The 18,155-nt window shown below is 36.4% G+C and overlaps 1 protein-coding gene across 1 annotated transcript in view; it reads left to right on the top strand.

The window, feature by feature from the left end:
• The window catches only part of LOC117161966 (dynein beta chain, ciliary-like), a 112,821-nt gene that overhangs the window by 51,370 nt on the left and 43,296 nt on the right, over positions 1–18,155 (top strand). Inside the window, 5 exon segments of the mRNA XM_076626170.1 lie at positions 11,370–11,591; positions 12,388–12,639; positions 13,812–13,938; positions 14,776–14,909; positions 15,728–15,965. Coding sequence (XP_076482285.1) covers positions 11,370–11,591; positions 12,388–12,639; positions 13,812–13,938; positions 14,776–14,909; positions 15,728–15,965 — 973 coding nt within the window.

The following is an 18,155-nucleotide window of genomic DNA, read 5'->3' as shown; positions in this document are numbered from 1 at the left end:
GGATCTATTCACTTCAGTGCAAACGAAATTACGATTTCGGCGTACGCGCATCATTGAAGATCGAAGGATCAACGGACCCAGTGCGAATCTTTGCTAGTACGAAGCCCTGCAGCAACTTTCAACGTTCCACTACGGTGAAACTAGACGAGAGGACTACGGTCAGCGCAGAGCAAGCCTACGAATAAGATTCGGAATCTAGAACCAACCAGAGAGGAAACATCCCTGAGACTCCTCAACTACTACGGTAAGCTGAAAAATCTGGATTCATTTTCACGATACCGGGTGAGAAAACCCAGTTTCTCAAGCGCTTCGAGTCCAAATAGCAACAGTAGTTCAGACTCAATAAGCTCAATTAGAATCATGCCCACATCACGAAAAGACAAAGTCGAAACTATTGAAACCGTTTCTACAAACGGAGGTACGGACAATTCGATTCGTGCCATACTCGACGTGATACAAAAACAAATTGAAATTCTTGCGCAACGTGTAGAAGAGACACAACGGACGGCCGACAGTGAAAATAAGAAGCGTGCAGCGGAAATAGAACTATTAGGCAAAAATATCTCCAAAATAAAAATAGGACGCGACGCTACTACAGAACTAGGCTCCCTTATTACTATGGACGAATCTGTTGCCGCGAGAGATAGAACTTCCCCACCATGCGTTCCAATTCGAACAGAAGAAGACAACCATCCCTCTTACGAAGACCGTCCACCGCAATTCGCCTCTCCGAGCTTACGGGCCAAAGACGCGATAGTATGTATTCCGCAATTAAACGGCGAAGACAATATCGGAGTAGAAGAATTCATACGCGAAGTACGCGAATTACGAGCCATGTGTAGCGAACCCACGTTACTATTAAAAATGATTAAAATCGGGAAAATCACGGGTAAAGCCGCAATGGCCATCTGCAATATATCGATATACGAATACGGACACCTGTACGATGCCCTAAGACGAAACGTAGCCACCCAAGACTCTGTTAGAGAACATCAAGACCAGCTACGCGAAACGAGACAGCGTCACGACGAAAGTGTGCAAAGTTATATCATCAGGTTCCGCAGAGCACTCAATAAGTTACAATACAGTATAACGAACGAATACCGTGACGAAATTACTAGACGAGCTATGAACGACAGGATTTTAAAAGACTCCGTGATCGATTTTATCCGAGGCCTGAAAGGCGAAATAGGACAATTACTACTCGCCAATCCACCATACAATATCCTTGAAGCCGAAAAGAAAGCCACCGACATCGAGCGATTCTTCAGGGAAGATCGAAATCGACGACCAAAACCAATAGAACGATTACGACTCCCTGAGCAGCAACGACTAACAACCAATAATCCTAATCCGATCATTAAAAAACCAACTCCAACACCCAATCCAATGCCAAGAAGCTTCCGACAAACCGAACAAATACCACTTGCCCAAAAGACACAATTAAAATGCTTCAAATGCAACCAGATCGGACATGTCTCCAGTCAGTGTAAAAAATTTTCGAACACCCAGCCAATTTCCGAGACCACCAGCAGTCCACAATCTCGAGACACACAAGGAAGAAACAGAGAAACCAATAGACCAGACTTACGAATTAACGCCACAACAGGAAGACTACCCACAGTACTTTTACGATCCGACGGACAGCGACATAAATTCCTCATTAACAGCGGAGCAGGAATTAATATACTCAAGCGAAGATGCGTATTACGACCAAGAATAACAAAAGAACGGAAATTCTCGATGGGACACTCTAAATTTAAAACTAACGAACACGCTTTGATAAAACTATTTGGCAAAACTCTAGAATTTTTTGTGGTAGAAGACAACTTTCCAATTATAGAAGACGGCATACTCGGTTTGCCAGCCCTATCTAAATTCAAATTTGAACTCTCGAATCAACAATTAAAACTTGACAATAATATACTTTTATTGCAACAGGAAAACGACGTACCTCCAAAACAAGCAGTGTCAAAAACAGTCTACCTGGAAGGAAAACCGACAACGATATGCTTTATCAATGGTGGTGAGTGCCCAGCCAAAATGACTAATTTTATCGAAAATTCAAATACGTACGATCAAGTCTCCACGTTTAAAGATTTAGTTAGACTTTCGCATATAGAGAAAACCCTCCGTGAACCAATCGAAAAGATATTGCTGTTCTACCTCGACGTATTCAATCTAGAGACCGACTTATTACCATGCACTAACCTTGCATATAACACAATGATACACGACTCTACTGGTTACACGCCATTCGAACTCACATTCGGACACCAAGCCAATCTTCCCTCCACAATATCCAAGAATCCCCAACGCACATACGCAGACGAAGTCACGTTCCGCAAAAAGGAATGGGACTCTAGACTCCGACACGCTCGCGAAACATTGATCAAAAGTAAACAGCGATATCAGCGCGATCAAAAACGTAAAATTATAAAACCTCAATCAGTTTTCAAAGAAGGAGACTCCGTTTTAATACATAACGATCATAAAAGGCATAAACTTGATGTGGAATGGTTAGGACCGTACACGATTGATAAAGTATGTACTCCATACTATCTGATTCAAGACAAAAAGATACACGGTAATCGTTTAAAACCTTACTTTCCAGGTCGACGCTCCTCTTTGCCGGAATAGTATCCGCGCAAATAAATATTACACCATTAGAAGGAAACTCTGTATTCGTAGAAAACATAGGAAAAGGATATTTATACAGCGACACTGCCAATGTAATAGTAGGATTAGACACTAGCGACATATACGAACAGATAAGCGCAATAGAATCATATAAATTAACGATAGACTCACGTGCAATCAGCAAACAATACGTCGAAGAGTTAGGCGGATAACAAAATCGCATCAATAACCTAAAACAACTCGCAAAACACTTGAAAGCGTTAACACATACCCGGAGCACACGAGGTTTGCTTAACATCATAGGTTCCGTATCGAAAAGTCTGTTCGGGACTCTCGACGATGATGATCTTACGCTCATAAACAAAAATATGGACAAACTATTCGATGATAATAATAAAATCAAGACCATAATAGCTAATCAAACAGCACTTATTAGAAAAATTGTAAACTCAGAAAACCTAAACCACTTAGAGAGATCACATAGTGATATATTAAAATTACAACAGCAGGCAAATATCGATAGATCTATGCTTAAGATGATCATGAAAGTCGACACCGCGATGCAAACTTTACACTTCCAATTAGATGAAATACTTAACATCATGATATTAGGCAAACAAGAAATAATTAGTCCACAAATACTTGACCCCAATGAATTCATAGAAAATTACGCCAAGGCAATAGGTAGCCAGATGTACAACACCGCGATTTCTGCCAAAACCGAACATTTTCAATTCATACTCGACATCAGTGATCTTAAAATCTTCACAATAGATGACAAAATATTTTTCAAAATCATAGTACCTTTAGTCTCTAACACAGAATGGAACATATTACAAGTATATCCTATCCCGAGTAAAAGAAATGGAGTATTTTTGGCTCCAGTAGTCGAACATCAGATATATTTAACTTCAGGTCTTTCATTTATAAACGCTGATATCGAGTATTTCAACAAACTTTGTAAGAATCGAGCCGGAACCACTATATGCAAACAAACACTACCAATCCATGACAGAAATTCAAGAACCGATTGTCGCAGCGAAATAATAAATTTCAAACCACACATTGAACATTGTCAAATAACTGTACTTAAGATTGAAGACATTAGCTTTATACCGCTCAAAACTAGCAACTGTTACATTGCGATACCAGCAAATCCGATAGAAATAGACACAATTTACCAAACGAAACATACCTTACAAAAACTTGACAAGCCTTCCATCATAAGAGCTAACACTTCTTGCGATATATTGTACAAAGACGAACACATGCGTATAGGCGAAACAAAAAACGAAGTCATATACGAAATCAAAACAAAAACCCTAGCGCTCAAAACAAACGATAGTTTCACTCATCTATTAGATAAACTCGAGCGAGCACCGAAAATAATAGATAATTTACAAGGCTATAAAACAACGATCGATAAAATAGGCGACGAGATAGAAACTCTTAATTTCGAACACAGAATTAAAAATATACAGTATTGGGGACTGACCACGCTCCAGATATTAGGGTACATAGCATTAGGCATACTAGGTATATATGGATTAAACAAAATAGGGGTATTCAAATGCATCAGGAAATGTATACCGAACAAATTATGTATCAATTTATTTTGCTGCCGAAATGAAACTGTAATCAACAGCCACAATGCGACAGCCCCACCAGTACCACTCACCCTGGGCTCAACACCCAACATCTATATTCCAACCAACACATACCACTCAGATGGAGAGGAGGAATCAGCTGTAATTTTCAAGCCACGTCAAGTCCGATTCCACAAAAGTCTTCTGAAGAAAACTTGAGGGATCAAGTTCAATCTAAGAAGGGGGGAATGTCACAGACGAAATTCGAGCAACTGTATATAACAAACCGAAATTCCGAACGCCTTATCGCGTGTGACCGTCCGGTCAGCACCCGTTCTCAGCCGCCTGAGTGGCATTCGATCACTCCAGCCGTTCTCCGAATTTTACACTAAGTATAAACAAAACCTTCTCCCACTCCAACGAATGGAAGAATATAAATGCTCCCTTCAAAATCCTCCAGTCAGTCTAATAAAAAAATTCTTAACTAATCCAAGTATCGAAAGTGTATCATCGCGAACCGAAAAATTGTATAAATTGAGTAAAAAATAAAAAGAACTTAATCTCCTTTTCGGAAATTAACAAGTTCCTTATTTTTACCTTAATTTTACACGACACCGCGGTCGACGGGATGATAGATGAACGTACTCACAAAATCTAAGTCGGACGCGTAATATTCACTGGTCGTAAAGGGTTACTCCTTTCATCAATGAGATCGCGAGCGAGAATGCCTTTCCCGTCCCGATGATGCCACAGAGGAAAACTATAATGGGGTGTGTCTAAGGACACGAGATCATCGGATTCGTCGAGAAAAGCCTTCGTTCAGAGAGTAAGGGAAATTGGCGTTGCTGCTAATTGGTCAATCTCCATATCGGTGGTTAGAAAGAGATGCTAGCCGCCCTCGAGGGAAAGTTGCTAGTGGGAGACGCCGCTCGTTGAAAAATAGGTCTCTCCTATTTTCCCGTAGGTGGGACAAAGACTGTTTGTCTGTTTGAAGGACTTTAGTTGACTAAATCTTAAGAGTTATAACGGGCCCTCGTGCTAGCCGAAGATGTACTGCGGAGACGCATCGACATCTGGCAATCATCTTACTCGAAGAATGGGGTCTGCGTGTGGCGAGCTACGGGTCACAGACCGTCCAGTGTTACAACTATTTCCTTTTTAAGGAGAGCTACAGAATTATTCCATGCCTTTGTTAGACAAAGCGTTTATCCCGTGTCCGCGGCTACGTTCGGCGACTGACTGTCGCCTCGAGCCCAAGCTCATTATCACAACTCTCGAACAATTACAATCGGATTGAATAACTACAATTGTTCAATTACAGCTATAGTAGACTCTAGGTTACAATGTTGCGCGATTATCCAAAATTCCAATATTCCAATGGCTCCGCTGTTCTTTCATCTCCGACATATATATGTCCGGAAACCGGAGCTTTCCCTTTGCAATTTTGAGGAAGCCTTCTAATGCTTTAGCCTAGATTTTATCATAGCTGTAATTAAGCAATTGTCATTTGTAATTGTTTGATATTTGTGAAAGCGAAAGTGGGTTCGAGGTGACAACTGGTCGCCAAACGTAGCCACGGTCACGGGATAAACGTTTTGCCTGACGAAGGTGTGGATCGGTTGTATTGTTCTCCCTAGAAATCACATAGAATTATACTTTGGAGATGTCGATATAATGGGACACACGTTGTATTAGGAATCAAACTCCAGACAGAAACTGCCTAGCAACGGCGTTTGGATCTTTCTCGATGCTTCCAAAGAGTATACAACAAACTTTTGGCAGAAACTGCAACGGCGATCAGAACCTTCTCGATGCCTCCAGTGAGCATATAACAAACAAATGCAGTCGTCAAATGCTACAGAAGACTTGGCATGCGACTACTCCTGAGGATTTCCGTAGTAAACGCTTTGATGGTTTACAAAATTGTAGCAAGAAAGAACATAAATATTAGAATATTTAGACAAGTATGAGTTGCAAAATTATTAGGGTTGTCCGAAAATATAAGAATCCCCATTTTCGACGGAGTCAACATAGTATCGCCGTCCGGAAAATGACTTCGGGAAGAAACATTAAACGCGCACGTACTTATGTTATGCAAATAAAGGACATCGAATGGATCGGACAAAGGCACAAAAGAATTCGAAGAAAACAACAACCTATTATCCAAATTGTTCATCGAGGGTAATCAATGCTGTATACTTCCTAGAATTAGGATGAATAGGGATTTGAAGAAACCCACCGGCCATGTCCAGAATAATAAAATATCTGGCTTTTGCAATCTCCCGACTTGATCCGCAATGAGGGGTAAAGGATACCGATCCGCGACCGTATATTTATTTAGTTCTCGAAAATCTACCTATCATCTATCTGAACCATTGTTCGCCTTCACGAGTAACACAGGGCTCGCGAACGGTGAATTACTAGGCTTTATGATTTTTGGCTGTAATTAAGTCGCTTGTTCTCTCACGTACTATTCTGCGCTCGCGAAATCTATTAGGACTCCTTGTACGGCGATGTTACAATCAATTAATTGTGCTTCTAACTGGCCTGCATTTTTTGTACGAGGACGTAGGGAACCCGTAACGGATGAATCTCTGAATTTTCGAAAAGAAAGATTAATCGACTTTTATCACTACCACGTACCTCATTGTCAACTTCATTAACATCGATCTCGTTTTCAGCGGTTTTATTACAGGCATTAATTATTTTTGTTCTACACATACCGAGGCTATTTTGTGTAATATTAAGTCAAAATCTTGGCTTAAAATTTAACGAGCAATCGCGATATCGTATTGTTAAATAACTATCAGCGAGAACATGAAAAGTTTATGTCTAACCACCGACACCTGCAACGGACAAGATTTGAGCGATACGTTTAGTACCAATATTTCTTATTCCTCGCATTACTACTATATCAATGGTTCTTTTGCCAGAAATTCTCAAGACTACGGATTCTTTAATTAGCGAACACTCGGCTCCGAAATCGGGGTAAAATGGAAACGACTCACTCGGTTGGCTTGATCTACCAGTTAGCGCCTCCACTACGTAGAAGTCGATTCGACACTCGGTATTGAAATTATATTCAGGGCACTGCTTTGTAAAGGATTTTCCTCCATAATCAGATTGGTAGCTGCGCACCATGCAGCGGAGTCGAAAAATTGTTAGGTTCCACACTCGATTCTTGCACTAGCGACGGAATTAACTCGCGCACGTTGGTCGTAAGCTCCTGCACTGTTATAACCGGCACTGATCCCACTTCTGATGTCGGGTTTACATTAGAATTAGGGTTAGGGGCGTGAAACGAATCTTCGTTTGGGTTACACGTTGTCGTTATGCAATAGAGAAGACATTGACTAGTGCAAATACGATTATTATAGAACCGGACAAGTAACCGTGGTAGTTAGGTACTCGAGAAACTAATGACAATGATGCTAGGTTCAATAACGAATCCGCGGTCGACGGGATGATAGATGAACGTGCTCACAAAATCTAAGTCGGACGCGTAATATTCACTGGTCGTAAAGGGTTACTCCTTTCATCGATGAGATCGCGAGCGAGAATGACTTTCCCGTCCCGATGGTGCCACAGAGGAAAACTATATTGGGGTGTGTCTAAGGACACGAGATCATCGGATTCGTCGAGAAAAGCCTTCGTTCAGAGAGTAAGGGAAATTGGCGTTGCTGCTAATTGGTCAATCTCCATATCGGTGGTTAGAAAGAGATGCTAGCCGCCCTCGAGGGAAAGTTGCTAGTGGGAGACGCCGCTCGTTGAAAAATAGGTCTCTCCTATTTTCCCGTAGGTGGGACAAAGACTGTTTGTCTGTTTGAAGGACTTTAGTTGACTAAATCTTAAGAGTTATAACGGGCCCTCGTGCTAGCCGAAGATGTACTGCGGAGACGCATCGACATCTGGCAATCATCTTACTCGAAGAATGGGGTCTGCGTGTGGCGAGCTACGGGTCAGAGACCGTCCAGTGTTACAACTATTTCCTTTTTAAGGAGAGCTACAGAATTATTCCATGCCTTTGTTAGACAAAGCGTTTATCCCGTGTCCGCGGCTACGTTCGGCGACTGACTGTCGCCTCGAGCCCAAGCTCATTATCACAACTCTCGAACAATTACAATCGGATTGAATAACTACAATTGTTCAATTACAGCTATAGAAGACTCTAGGTTACAATGTTGCGGGATTATCCAAAATTCCAAAGGCTCCGGTGTTCTTTCATCTCCGACATATACAATGAATGAAAATTTAATATCTTTTTTTCCAAGAAAACGGTTGAGTTACGCCCGATGGTTCCCTTGAGTGTTTTCTTCCTCGTAATGAATACTACACGATACAATAAAAAAATTTGACCGTGAAATTGGATATTAAGGTCAATTTTGCGGTAACTTTTTCAATCAGATGTCCGCCGATTTGAAGATGTAAAAATACCTGCCAAAGCTATGAAAAATAATTTTTGGACATCCTGTACACTATATATAGTTACCCAATACAAATAAGTTATCATAAATTGAATTAAATATCATCCGAAATGCCACTTGTTGGGGGAAATTATAAAATAGACAAAGGCATTTTCATAACGATATTATGGCAGATAGTCCGCCGCTATTTGGCCTTACCCTAATTTATAATTAAAGGTCAGCTTTATTCCTTTTAACGGAACCGAGGTGGGTATTAAACGTGTTAGTTTGTTTAATAAAGAGACACGTGATAAAGTTGTGTTAGTCAATTATATTAAAATCACTTTAAGTACAAGTAGAGATCGTGTGGCGTTGGCGAAGCGCGCTGGGCCCGCCGCGCCCTTCCGTGGCGTTCGGGCTTGGCGCTTGGTGGCTCGGCGCCTCGGGGCCGCCAAGCAGTCTGGTAGGGGAACCGGGCTGCCTGGCACGGCGGCTCCGGCGACGAGGCGGTGTGACAATGGTCACGCACCGCTCCATCAGCGCTGGTATTAGGCGCGTGGGGGAGGCCCCGTTGCGACGCTCACAGCGGTTCCCGGGCCTCTATCGATCGCAGCCGGGACGGTTATCGTGGAGGTTTTAGTCGGTTGGAGTCCGACACTACTACGCCGCTTTCCCCAGAAGCGGCCTGGCGTCCGTGCGAATTTCCTCCACGTAAAATATAAAAAAAAAAAAGTACAAGTACAGAGATAGTGTATTACGTCGTAAACGTCGTTAAAACGTCCTTACTGAGCACTCATACTTCTAAACACAAAATGACGTTCAGACGCGCGTGATTGTTTTGAATCTAAGTACAGCACGTATGTATTCCATATACTTTGGAATTGTGTGCGATCCTTGGCACTATAACTACCATACCAGTCAAAATGCCTGGATCTACAATTTTATTTTTAAATTTCTACTTCATGTTACATTTTCTTCTGCAAATGATGTAATGATTTTTGTAGCGCCAACTAAAGGAATAATGTAATGAATTTTATTTTTTTATTTTTTCTTTTATGTATTCAAATTCAAAATAATTTTGTACCATTGCTACTTATACCAATACCAGTCAAAATAACTGGTACTTGTCCCGAACCCAAACTAACCAATTTCCTCGTTTTGTACAATTTCCCACACGTTTTTAGAAATTTTACTACGTATCATTCGATATGATGGTGTCAATTATCAGAAAAATTTCGGATCAATCATGATGCTGACATCAGTCAAAATGACTGATTCTACAATTTTATAAATGTGCCAATCCTCGTTTAAGAATCATGGTCCCAAATGAATTAATAATACCAAAAATGCACTGCATAACACGAACTCCTTTTGTAAGAATATAATAAATCAATAAGTATAAAAATATTCTATTGCTAGTATGTATTTTCTAAAGACCAGTCATTTTGACTAGTTCTGGTAGAAATAACTTTGTCGTAACTGTCGATGGTTTTAATGTTAGTCAAGACAATGCGAGTGGAAGTTGTACCATATTTGACAATAGATTTTGTAATTGCGCGCGACTAGTCGCAAGTGGAAGCAGGCTAATGTTTGGAAAGTCGATAACCGGCGTTTAGAAGTTGCCGAGCCTGTTGTACCGACACCTCATAGCCATATCACCGAATATGGCTGTTTACAGTTTAGAGAATGCGTGAAATAGTTTGTGGATGACAAGTGGCCCCATGTAGCATTGCCAAAGAATGGAGAATCTTTCTGAAGGATCCCGCCACGGAGTGCGGATAGCAGCGATCCCTTTTGATAAGCAGGCTATAAGGAGTCACAAGGCATTTACCTCAGATCCTTGAGGCAACAAAGTCTTCATAAAAGATAACCTAACATAGTATACATACCTCATATTAAGAGTGAAAATGTGACGATATATATCAGCAATACGAATAAAGTAGTTGTAGTATTTCGAATATTATAAAACTTTTAGTTCGCCGCGCAGTAGTTTCGTTGATAGAACAAAAAAAAAAAAAAAAACGAATATACAGCATTTGATTGACCGGCTTAATCGATGAACGAACAGTCCGGATAAATCGTGATCGAAGTGGATAATCGAGACTCGGAGGAAAATAAATAAAAACGCATTTTCTATTGCAAAATAAGCTTCTTACTTTTAAGAGATGTAATTCCTTTGATAATATAATCATTTTTTTCATTTATAGTACAATTATTTAGAACATAATAAATTATTTTTTCAATTCTACATTTACAATTTTGCTTCATCATGCCAACTTTTCACCATCATTAAACTTTCTGTTAGGCTAGGTACGCCTTCTTGTTATTTCAAATACCGAAGAACACGATTCAAAATTGCAGTACCTTCCTTATGACTAATTTCTTCATTGTCTACAACGAAACGTTGGACTTATTCTGCACAGCTGCGGTTATATCTGCGTCAGTGATGTGTAAATTATTTTGAGATAGCATTTTGTATGTCGAGTTCATCCAGTTTCTCGCAGTGTGGCGCGTTTGTATCATATTATGTCGGAATGTTCTGTATCAACAATTTTATATTTTTAAAGTTTGAACTATAATTTAATTATAGTCCGAATCTAAACTTTGCCCCGTGCATTGGTACTCGTATAAGTAATATCTTTAATACTGAGGAATTTCAATGCAGTTATTATATATTTGCCTTATGCATTGCTTCAATTTTTATTCTAATATGGTATATTGACGTTTTATTATATCGTAGGTAAAACAAACCGGCATGATGGACACCAAAGAAAACTGTTGGAAATTTTTCATCAATCGAGTTCGAAATTTGTTAAAATGCATTCTTTGCTTTTCTCCCGTTGGTGCAACATTACGAAACAGGGCTAGACAGTTTCCAGCAATCGTAAACAACACTTCGATCAATTGGTTTCAAAGCTGGCCACAGGATGCTTTGAGATCCGTTTCCACCAGGTTCTTAGAAGTAAGACAATTTAGCGCATTCTTTATAAAGCTTAATAAGTCATTTAGTTAATTTAATTTATGTTAAGACATCAGTGTGAATGAAAACAGATATTATATTTTACATTTTATTAGATTATTTATTACATTGAAATGTTTATAAAATCAATTTATCAAGGGTATCTCTATATCGCATCTCCGCTATTTGTACTGTATTATTTTTTGGAAAAGACGATAGAAGGTGATTTTTGGAAAAGGTATAAACATAAAACTATTATTAATTTCATAACATTTTATATGTAATAATAATTTACGAGTACATTACTGAATCGCATTTAAACAACTTGTTCACATTCGCACGCGCAATACTATGTGCAATAAATAGGATAGAATTCCATTCGCTATCATTTGTTTGTCATTATTGATACCATGGCCGTTTGGACAGCCTATAGATTACAACAAATAGACCTACACTACTTTCAAAATAAATCATTATTAATTTTAGTAATTTTAAAATCTAAATTTAAAAAAGTTAACAAATTTCTTAGTCTACATTTTTAATAATTTTTAAATTTAAAATTTAAAAATTTTTTAAATCTAAATTATAAATTGCTTATAAATAAGAAAAATCACACTAACGTATATGTAAATTTGTCGTTTCCCTAATTTTTCCCAAAAATGGACTTACACCACTTTCAAAATAAACGGTTCGTAATCGCTTCATTCGATTATTACTTATGAATAAACTTAATCTGTCTTCCTGATATTATTTTATTTTCATCTATTAAGTTTATCATTGTGATATTTACTGATTGCAGGAATTAGAAGACCTTCCAAAAAAATACAAGCCATCAGCTTCTTTGTTCATGTCATACGTGCATACTAGCGTTAATGATATATCTTCGCTTTATTTACAAAACGAGAGAAGATACAACTATACGACTCCAAAAACGTTTCTGGAGCAAATTTCTTTGTACTCGAAATTGCTTGTGGAAAGAACCTACGACGTAAAAGCGATGATAGAGAGATTGAAAAACGGCCTGGAAAAGCTGGAATCTTGCGCTGGCCAAGTAATGACTTCATTCGTTATAGTAGTACTATATTATATAGACAGAATGTTAAATAACATTTGATTTTTATGATATACTTGACAGTTCACGAATTTCGAAGACACATTGCATATTAACTTGAAAAACATTTTCACAATACTACTAATTAAATTAAATATATAAAATAACGAATGATAGAAATATATAAAATTCTCAAAAGTTTAAACTATCAAAGATTTTAGTTATAACTGGCGTTGTAGAACTCCTAACCAGTTCGTAGAGTCTTAGCTATGAAAGATGAATAATAAATAAATAAATAGATTAAGCACAAATAGTTTATTTCTTAACGTAAATATATTTTGGCAATAAGTATGTGATTGTGTAAGTTTAAAATTTTTAAAAATCTGTAGATCCCAACAAAATTAAAAATTTCTTTCAAAGTCCAAAAAAGAATTCCTTAATTGTTCGATAATTGATAATTGTTCTATTATTGTTTGCGTGTGCGTAAATTCATTTTTTAATATGAAGACCAAGATTATGATGCATTAATTGTCATTTAAAGAAACAATATTGGAAGCTTTAATGTTATTTAAATTTTAAGTTTAATGTTTAAAATATTGGGGCTTTTAAAAAATAGCAAATGTTTTAGCAGAGAAATAATAATACGATAATGACCAGATTCATCAGAATCGCAAATAAATGCATAGATGAATTCAAGAAATTAATTGAGACTGATGTGTATCTTAAAGACGTCTATTATTTAAATTTATCTTGTTCTTGTTCCAGATTATTGATCTCAGTTAGATTTATTAAATTATTTCGTATCATTAAGCGCCTTATCCGCTCATGTTAAGCAAATTAAAATACTAATAAAACTTTTTCAAAAAACAATGTCTTACACCTGACCAGCCTTAAACAAATCGTTAATTATTTATCTTGCCAAATTATATTTAAGATATTAATAATTTCGTTATGTATTTAACTTTTTTTATTTGCAAGTATTAATATACGCAAATGCATCTATCCAAAATGGAATCCAAAATATTTGGAACGTTAGTAATCTCATTATTTATCGTATATTCAACGATAAGAGACATAGCAAACTTCACAAAGTTTGAACCACTGTTTATATTAATATAAAACTTAATTGATTTAGTAAATTTACACAAGGTTATATGAACGTTAATCGATAGGTAAGCGAATTAAGAGTGGTGTTAGCAGCCCAAGAAATCGAATTAAAAAAGAAGAATGAAATTGCAGATAAAATTCTTGCCGAAGTCCGAGCAGAGAATACTAAAGCCGAAGGGGAAAAAGCTATTGGTATTGTTTCGCTTCCTAAATCCGATCATGCGTCCCAAATTATTTTTATTTGCTTTCTGATAAGAAGTATTATTTAAACAATTATTAGTGTAATTTTTAGAAGACTGTTGACATTTATATTTTTATACACGTATTAATAACCTAATTATTATATATATAATACACAACAAATTTTGGATAAGTGCCTGTAAATACCCGGTTGTTATCCCCAGCGCTAAGGAGAATTCCTTCCAAGGTGTCTTCCAATACCTCGTGAAACTCAGTAGCATAATTTAATCCGAATCCGAATGTTTTTCAGATACTACTAATTCAGTGATGAAACACTCTTACATTTGACATTTTATAAATTGTAAGATTTTTCTGTTTAAAATAAGCGTAAACACGATATATCACTTCCGATCGCATTTAATAGGCAAAACAAAATAAGTTGGAGTCCTTAAATAAGCAAATATGCACCAAATTATATCGTCTTTCATCTCATCCTAATCAGAAAGATCTCATTACATTGGTCGAGGTTCAATAAAAAGTAATTTAACAAAAATAAAATAAAAATAGTTATTATTATAATAATAACAAAATTCGCATTATAATAATAATAAGTAACTCAATAAAAATAAAAAGTAGTTCAATGAAAATGAAAAACAAAGATTCATCGTTGCATTAGTATTATCTCATTAATGTTTTGATATGTTTTTTTCTATCAAGTCGATTGGGTCTCGATCCTTCGAGTACTTATCCAAAGTTTGCTGAGATTGATATGTATATTACATTATGCAACGGTATAATTAAAAAATACATAGAAAATTGTCACGCGTTCAGTAAAAAACTTGTGTACAGTGTCCGAGGAAGAGGCAAAGGTAGCCGAAATAAAAGAAACAGTAGCAGAGAGACAAAGGAGATGCGACGAGGATTTAGCAAAAGCAGAGCCTGCAGTTCGACAAGCTGAAGCTGCTCTTGACACATTAAATAAAGTAAGACATTTGTTTGAAAGACAGATTCAATTATGGCACTTATATTTCTATTCATCATATTTAATATGTATAAATATTCTTTCTAATTTCCTCTTCTTGACATTGAAACATGATAAGACAGAATAATTAAATATATACGAACCAATATAGAATTTATTAACATCAGATTCAATTTGATATTACCAAAAGTCTAGGTTTATCTTGAGAAATTTAAGATTTTTATAGTCCATAATTATCAAAATCGAGGCGACAATGTTGAAAGAACATCGAGATACATTGTAGGGATGTTTTATTGAGAGGAATAGCTGAGACTTACAAACAAATCATAAACGATAGAAAATATAAGGAAATATCATAATAACGTTTACACTCGCCACTCTGTGAAGACTGAATACGTCCTTACTTGATTATATCCACCTCACATCGAAAACAGAACAGCAAAAATATATTACATTGTGTTACACCACACTATATAGGTAAAGTTAATTATTAGAGTTATTATTTATAGTTGTCGAAATATCAAAATAAATACCGAGGAAGAGTAAATTATGCCTACATTTTTTATAGTGCAGTAACACAGTATAACACATTTTTGTTGATCCTTGGTACATTTACAGAAAATTAGAATTAGAAATTAAAATTGTACAGTGTCGGAATCTTTTTACAATCGATTGTACATAAACATATATGTAATTCCAAAAAGACATGATTTACATTTGAAAATCTCGATTTTGATAACTCTAGCTATTTTAATAAAAAAAACTCCGATAATTAGATTTTATTCCGGATATTTCACAAAATTATTATCTAAATTTCAGAACAACTTGACAGAACTAAAATCCTTTGGAACGCCACCGGAACAAGTAGCGATGGTGGCACAAGCTGTTTTAGTTTTATTTTCGCCCAGAGGTCAAATTCCAAAAGATAGAAGTTGGAAAGCGTGCAAAGCGATGATGGGACATGTTGACACATTCCTCTCGCAACTTCGAAATTACGACAAAGAGAACATTCATCCTGAAGTAGTCAAGGCTATCCAACCTTATATCAACAACAAAGGTGGGCAGTAATTCATAAATTTTAATACACTACTATTTTACAATTCAGTAAAATTGTAAAATTGAGTAATTTACAATCAGTAAAATTAATGAAGTCAATAAAATTAATATACAATAGAACTTCGTTTATCCAAACAAATGAATCCTGAGCCTCCATTATCCGAGCTAGGCTCAAGGGTAACCTCGTAATATGTGCAATCGGATTTTATACAGGGTGGTTGGTAACTGGCGGTACAAGCGGAAAGGGGGTGATTCTACGCGAAAAAAGAAGTCGAAAATATAGAATAAAAATTTTTCGTTTGAGGCTTTGTTTTCGAGAAAATCGACTTTGAATTTGCGCTCGGTACGCGTGCGGTACGTTATAACGGATCTCACTGTAGATCGTTTTCTCGATGAAAAAATTAAAAAAAAAAATTTTTTATTCTATATTTTCGACTTCTTTTTTCGCGTAGAATCACCCCCTTTCCGTTTGTACCGCCAGTTACCAACCACTCTGTATAATGTGTATATCTGCTAATATATGTAGTCACTTATTTTTTTCAAAATAAATACTATGTCGAGAAGTAGCAGCTGAAATTTTATAATTTCACTTGAATCGTAATGTTGCAAACAATGAGAAAAGTTGGAGAGATTTTGTATGTAGTACATTTTTATTACCAGAACTGCTCGATTATCCGAACTGCCTTCTTTTCCACCGACCTAATCGGATAAACAAGGTTCTACTGTGTATAAATTAATTTCAGTATACTAGGATTTGAATACACTAGATTAAATCTTAACGGTGGTTATAAGTATGTACGTATACATGTATATTGCTACAACTATTTCCAAAGAAGATAAGATTAAATAATCAATCATCAATTTTTCATATTATTTTATTATGTTTATTAATACTCGCTTTCCTGATATTACTTTTAGCTTGGAAATATGGTACCGTATATATATAATGTGCATACAGAAAAAATTCTAATAATATGAGATCGATAAATATTGCTTTGTATTTTATATATTTCCTATGAATTTCTACTGAAAATTTAAATATATTTATATAACATTGTATTTTATTTACCTCTATAGAACATACTGATAGAATATGACTAAAAAATTTAATTTAAAAGTAATTGTGTTATTTGGTGTATAAATTAATTCGATGCCTTTACTTTTAACTTTTATACTGCCTGTATTTTCGACCAATCGCGGGGAGACGTAATCGCGAGGAGAGACGTCAACGGGACATCTGGTATCCGTCTGGCCTGCAGTGTATGACCTGGGCCAGGTAGAGAGTCGCCCGGCGTAACACTGCCTTTAAATTTACAAATACCTTCTCATTTTATAATAGTTTTAAATAAATGCTGTTTACGTTTATATAATTTAAACATACATTCAAATAGTAAAAACGAAACGAAAGGGGGTGATTTAGCTTCGACAAGAACCGCCTCGTGTCGCAAAAGTTATAAACGAAGCAATTTCCAATGTAGAAAATCATGCCACATCTGAGCCTTACTGCATAATTAAACCAATATTATTATTAAATTTTAAATTTCACAATCTATAAGTTATTAATTCATATTAATAAGCTTTCTTCCACAACAGTCATAAACTTGATGGTAAAACAAATAAAATTTTGCAAGTAAATTTCACAAATTACAGGTGACTTGATTATCCTACTTTATCCAAAATTGTAAAATTTTCCGGAATCCAGCATTCGATCGAAAAGTAAATTTTTAAATTAAAGCAAATTGTAGAAATTCGTCTGGTGATTGTCCGTACTTTATACGATATATAAATAAAATTTATATTTTGTTTAAGACTACATCGAATTAATTTATATACTTGATGCATACGAGGGTCTGTTAAATATTAACCGGACTGCATGTGGCATACCTGACCTTCCACTCCATGTAGTGCTCTATTTATTGTTTCTTCAGTAGATGGCACAATATGCGAGAAAGCAGTACGATTTTCCGTTGCACGACACATAATTATCAAGTTTTTAACCGTTAAAGGCAGAAAACCCACTGAAATTTTGCATAGATTGCTATTATAGTTTGGGGACAAGACATTATCAAGAAACCAAGTGAGTGGCATAAATCGTTTTCTAGTGAACACCAATATTAGAGACGGCAAGAGCTGTTATTTGTGAACCATAAATGATTTCATCACATTCGTTCCCATTCACGATGATTTTTCA

Source organism: Bombus vancouverensis, chromosome 17, assembly GCF_051014615.1.
Source record: "Bombus vancouverensis nearcticus chromosome 17, iyBomVanc1_principal, whole genome shotgun sequence".
Classification (NCBI taxonomy): domain Eukaryota; kingdom Metazoa; phylum Arthropoda; class Insecta; order Hymenoptera; family Apidae; genus Bombus; species Bombus vancouverensis.
The sequence above is the reverse complement of the archived record's forward strand: the minus strand, read 5'-3'. Positions and strand labels throughout refer to the sequence as shown.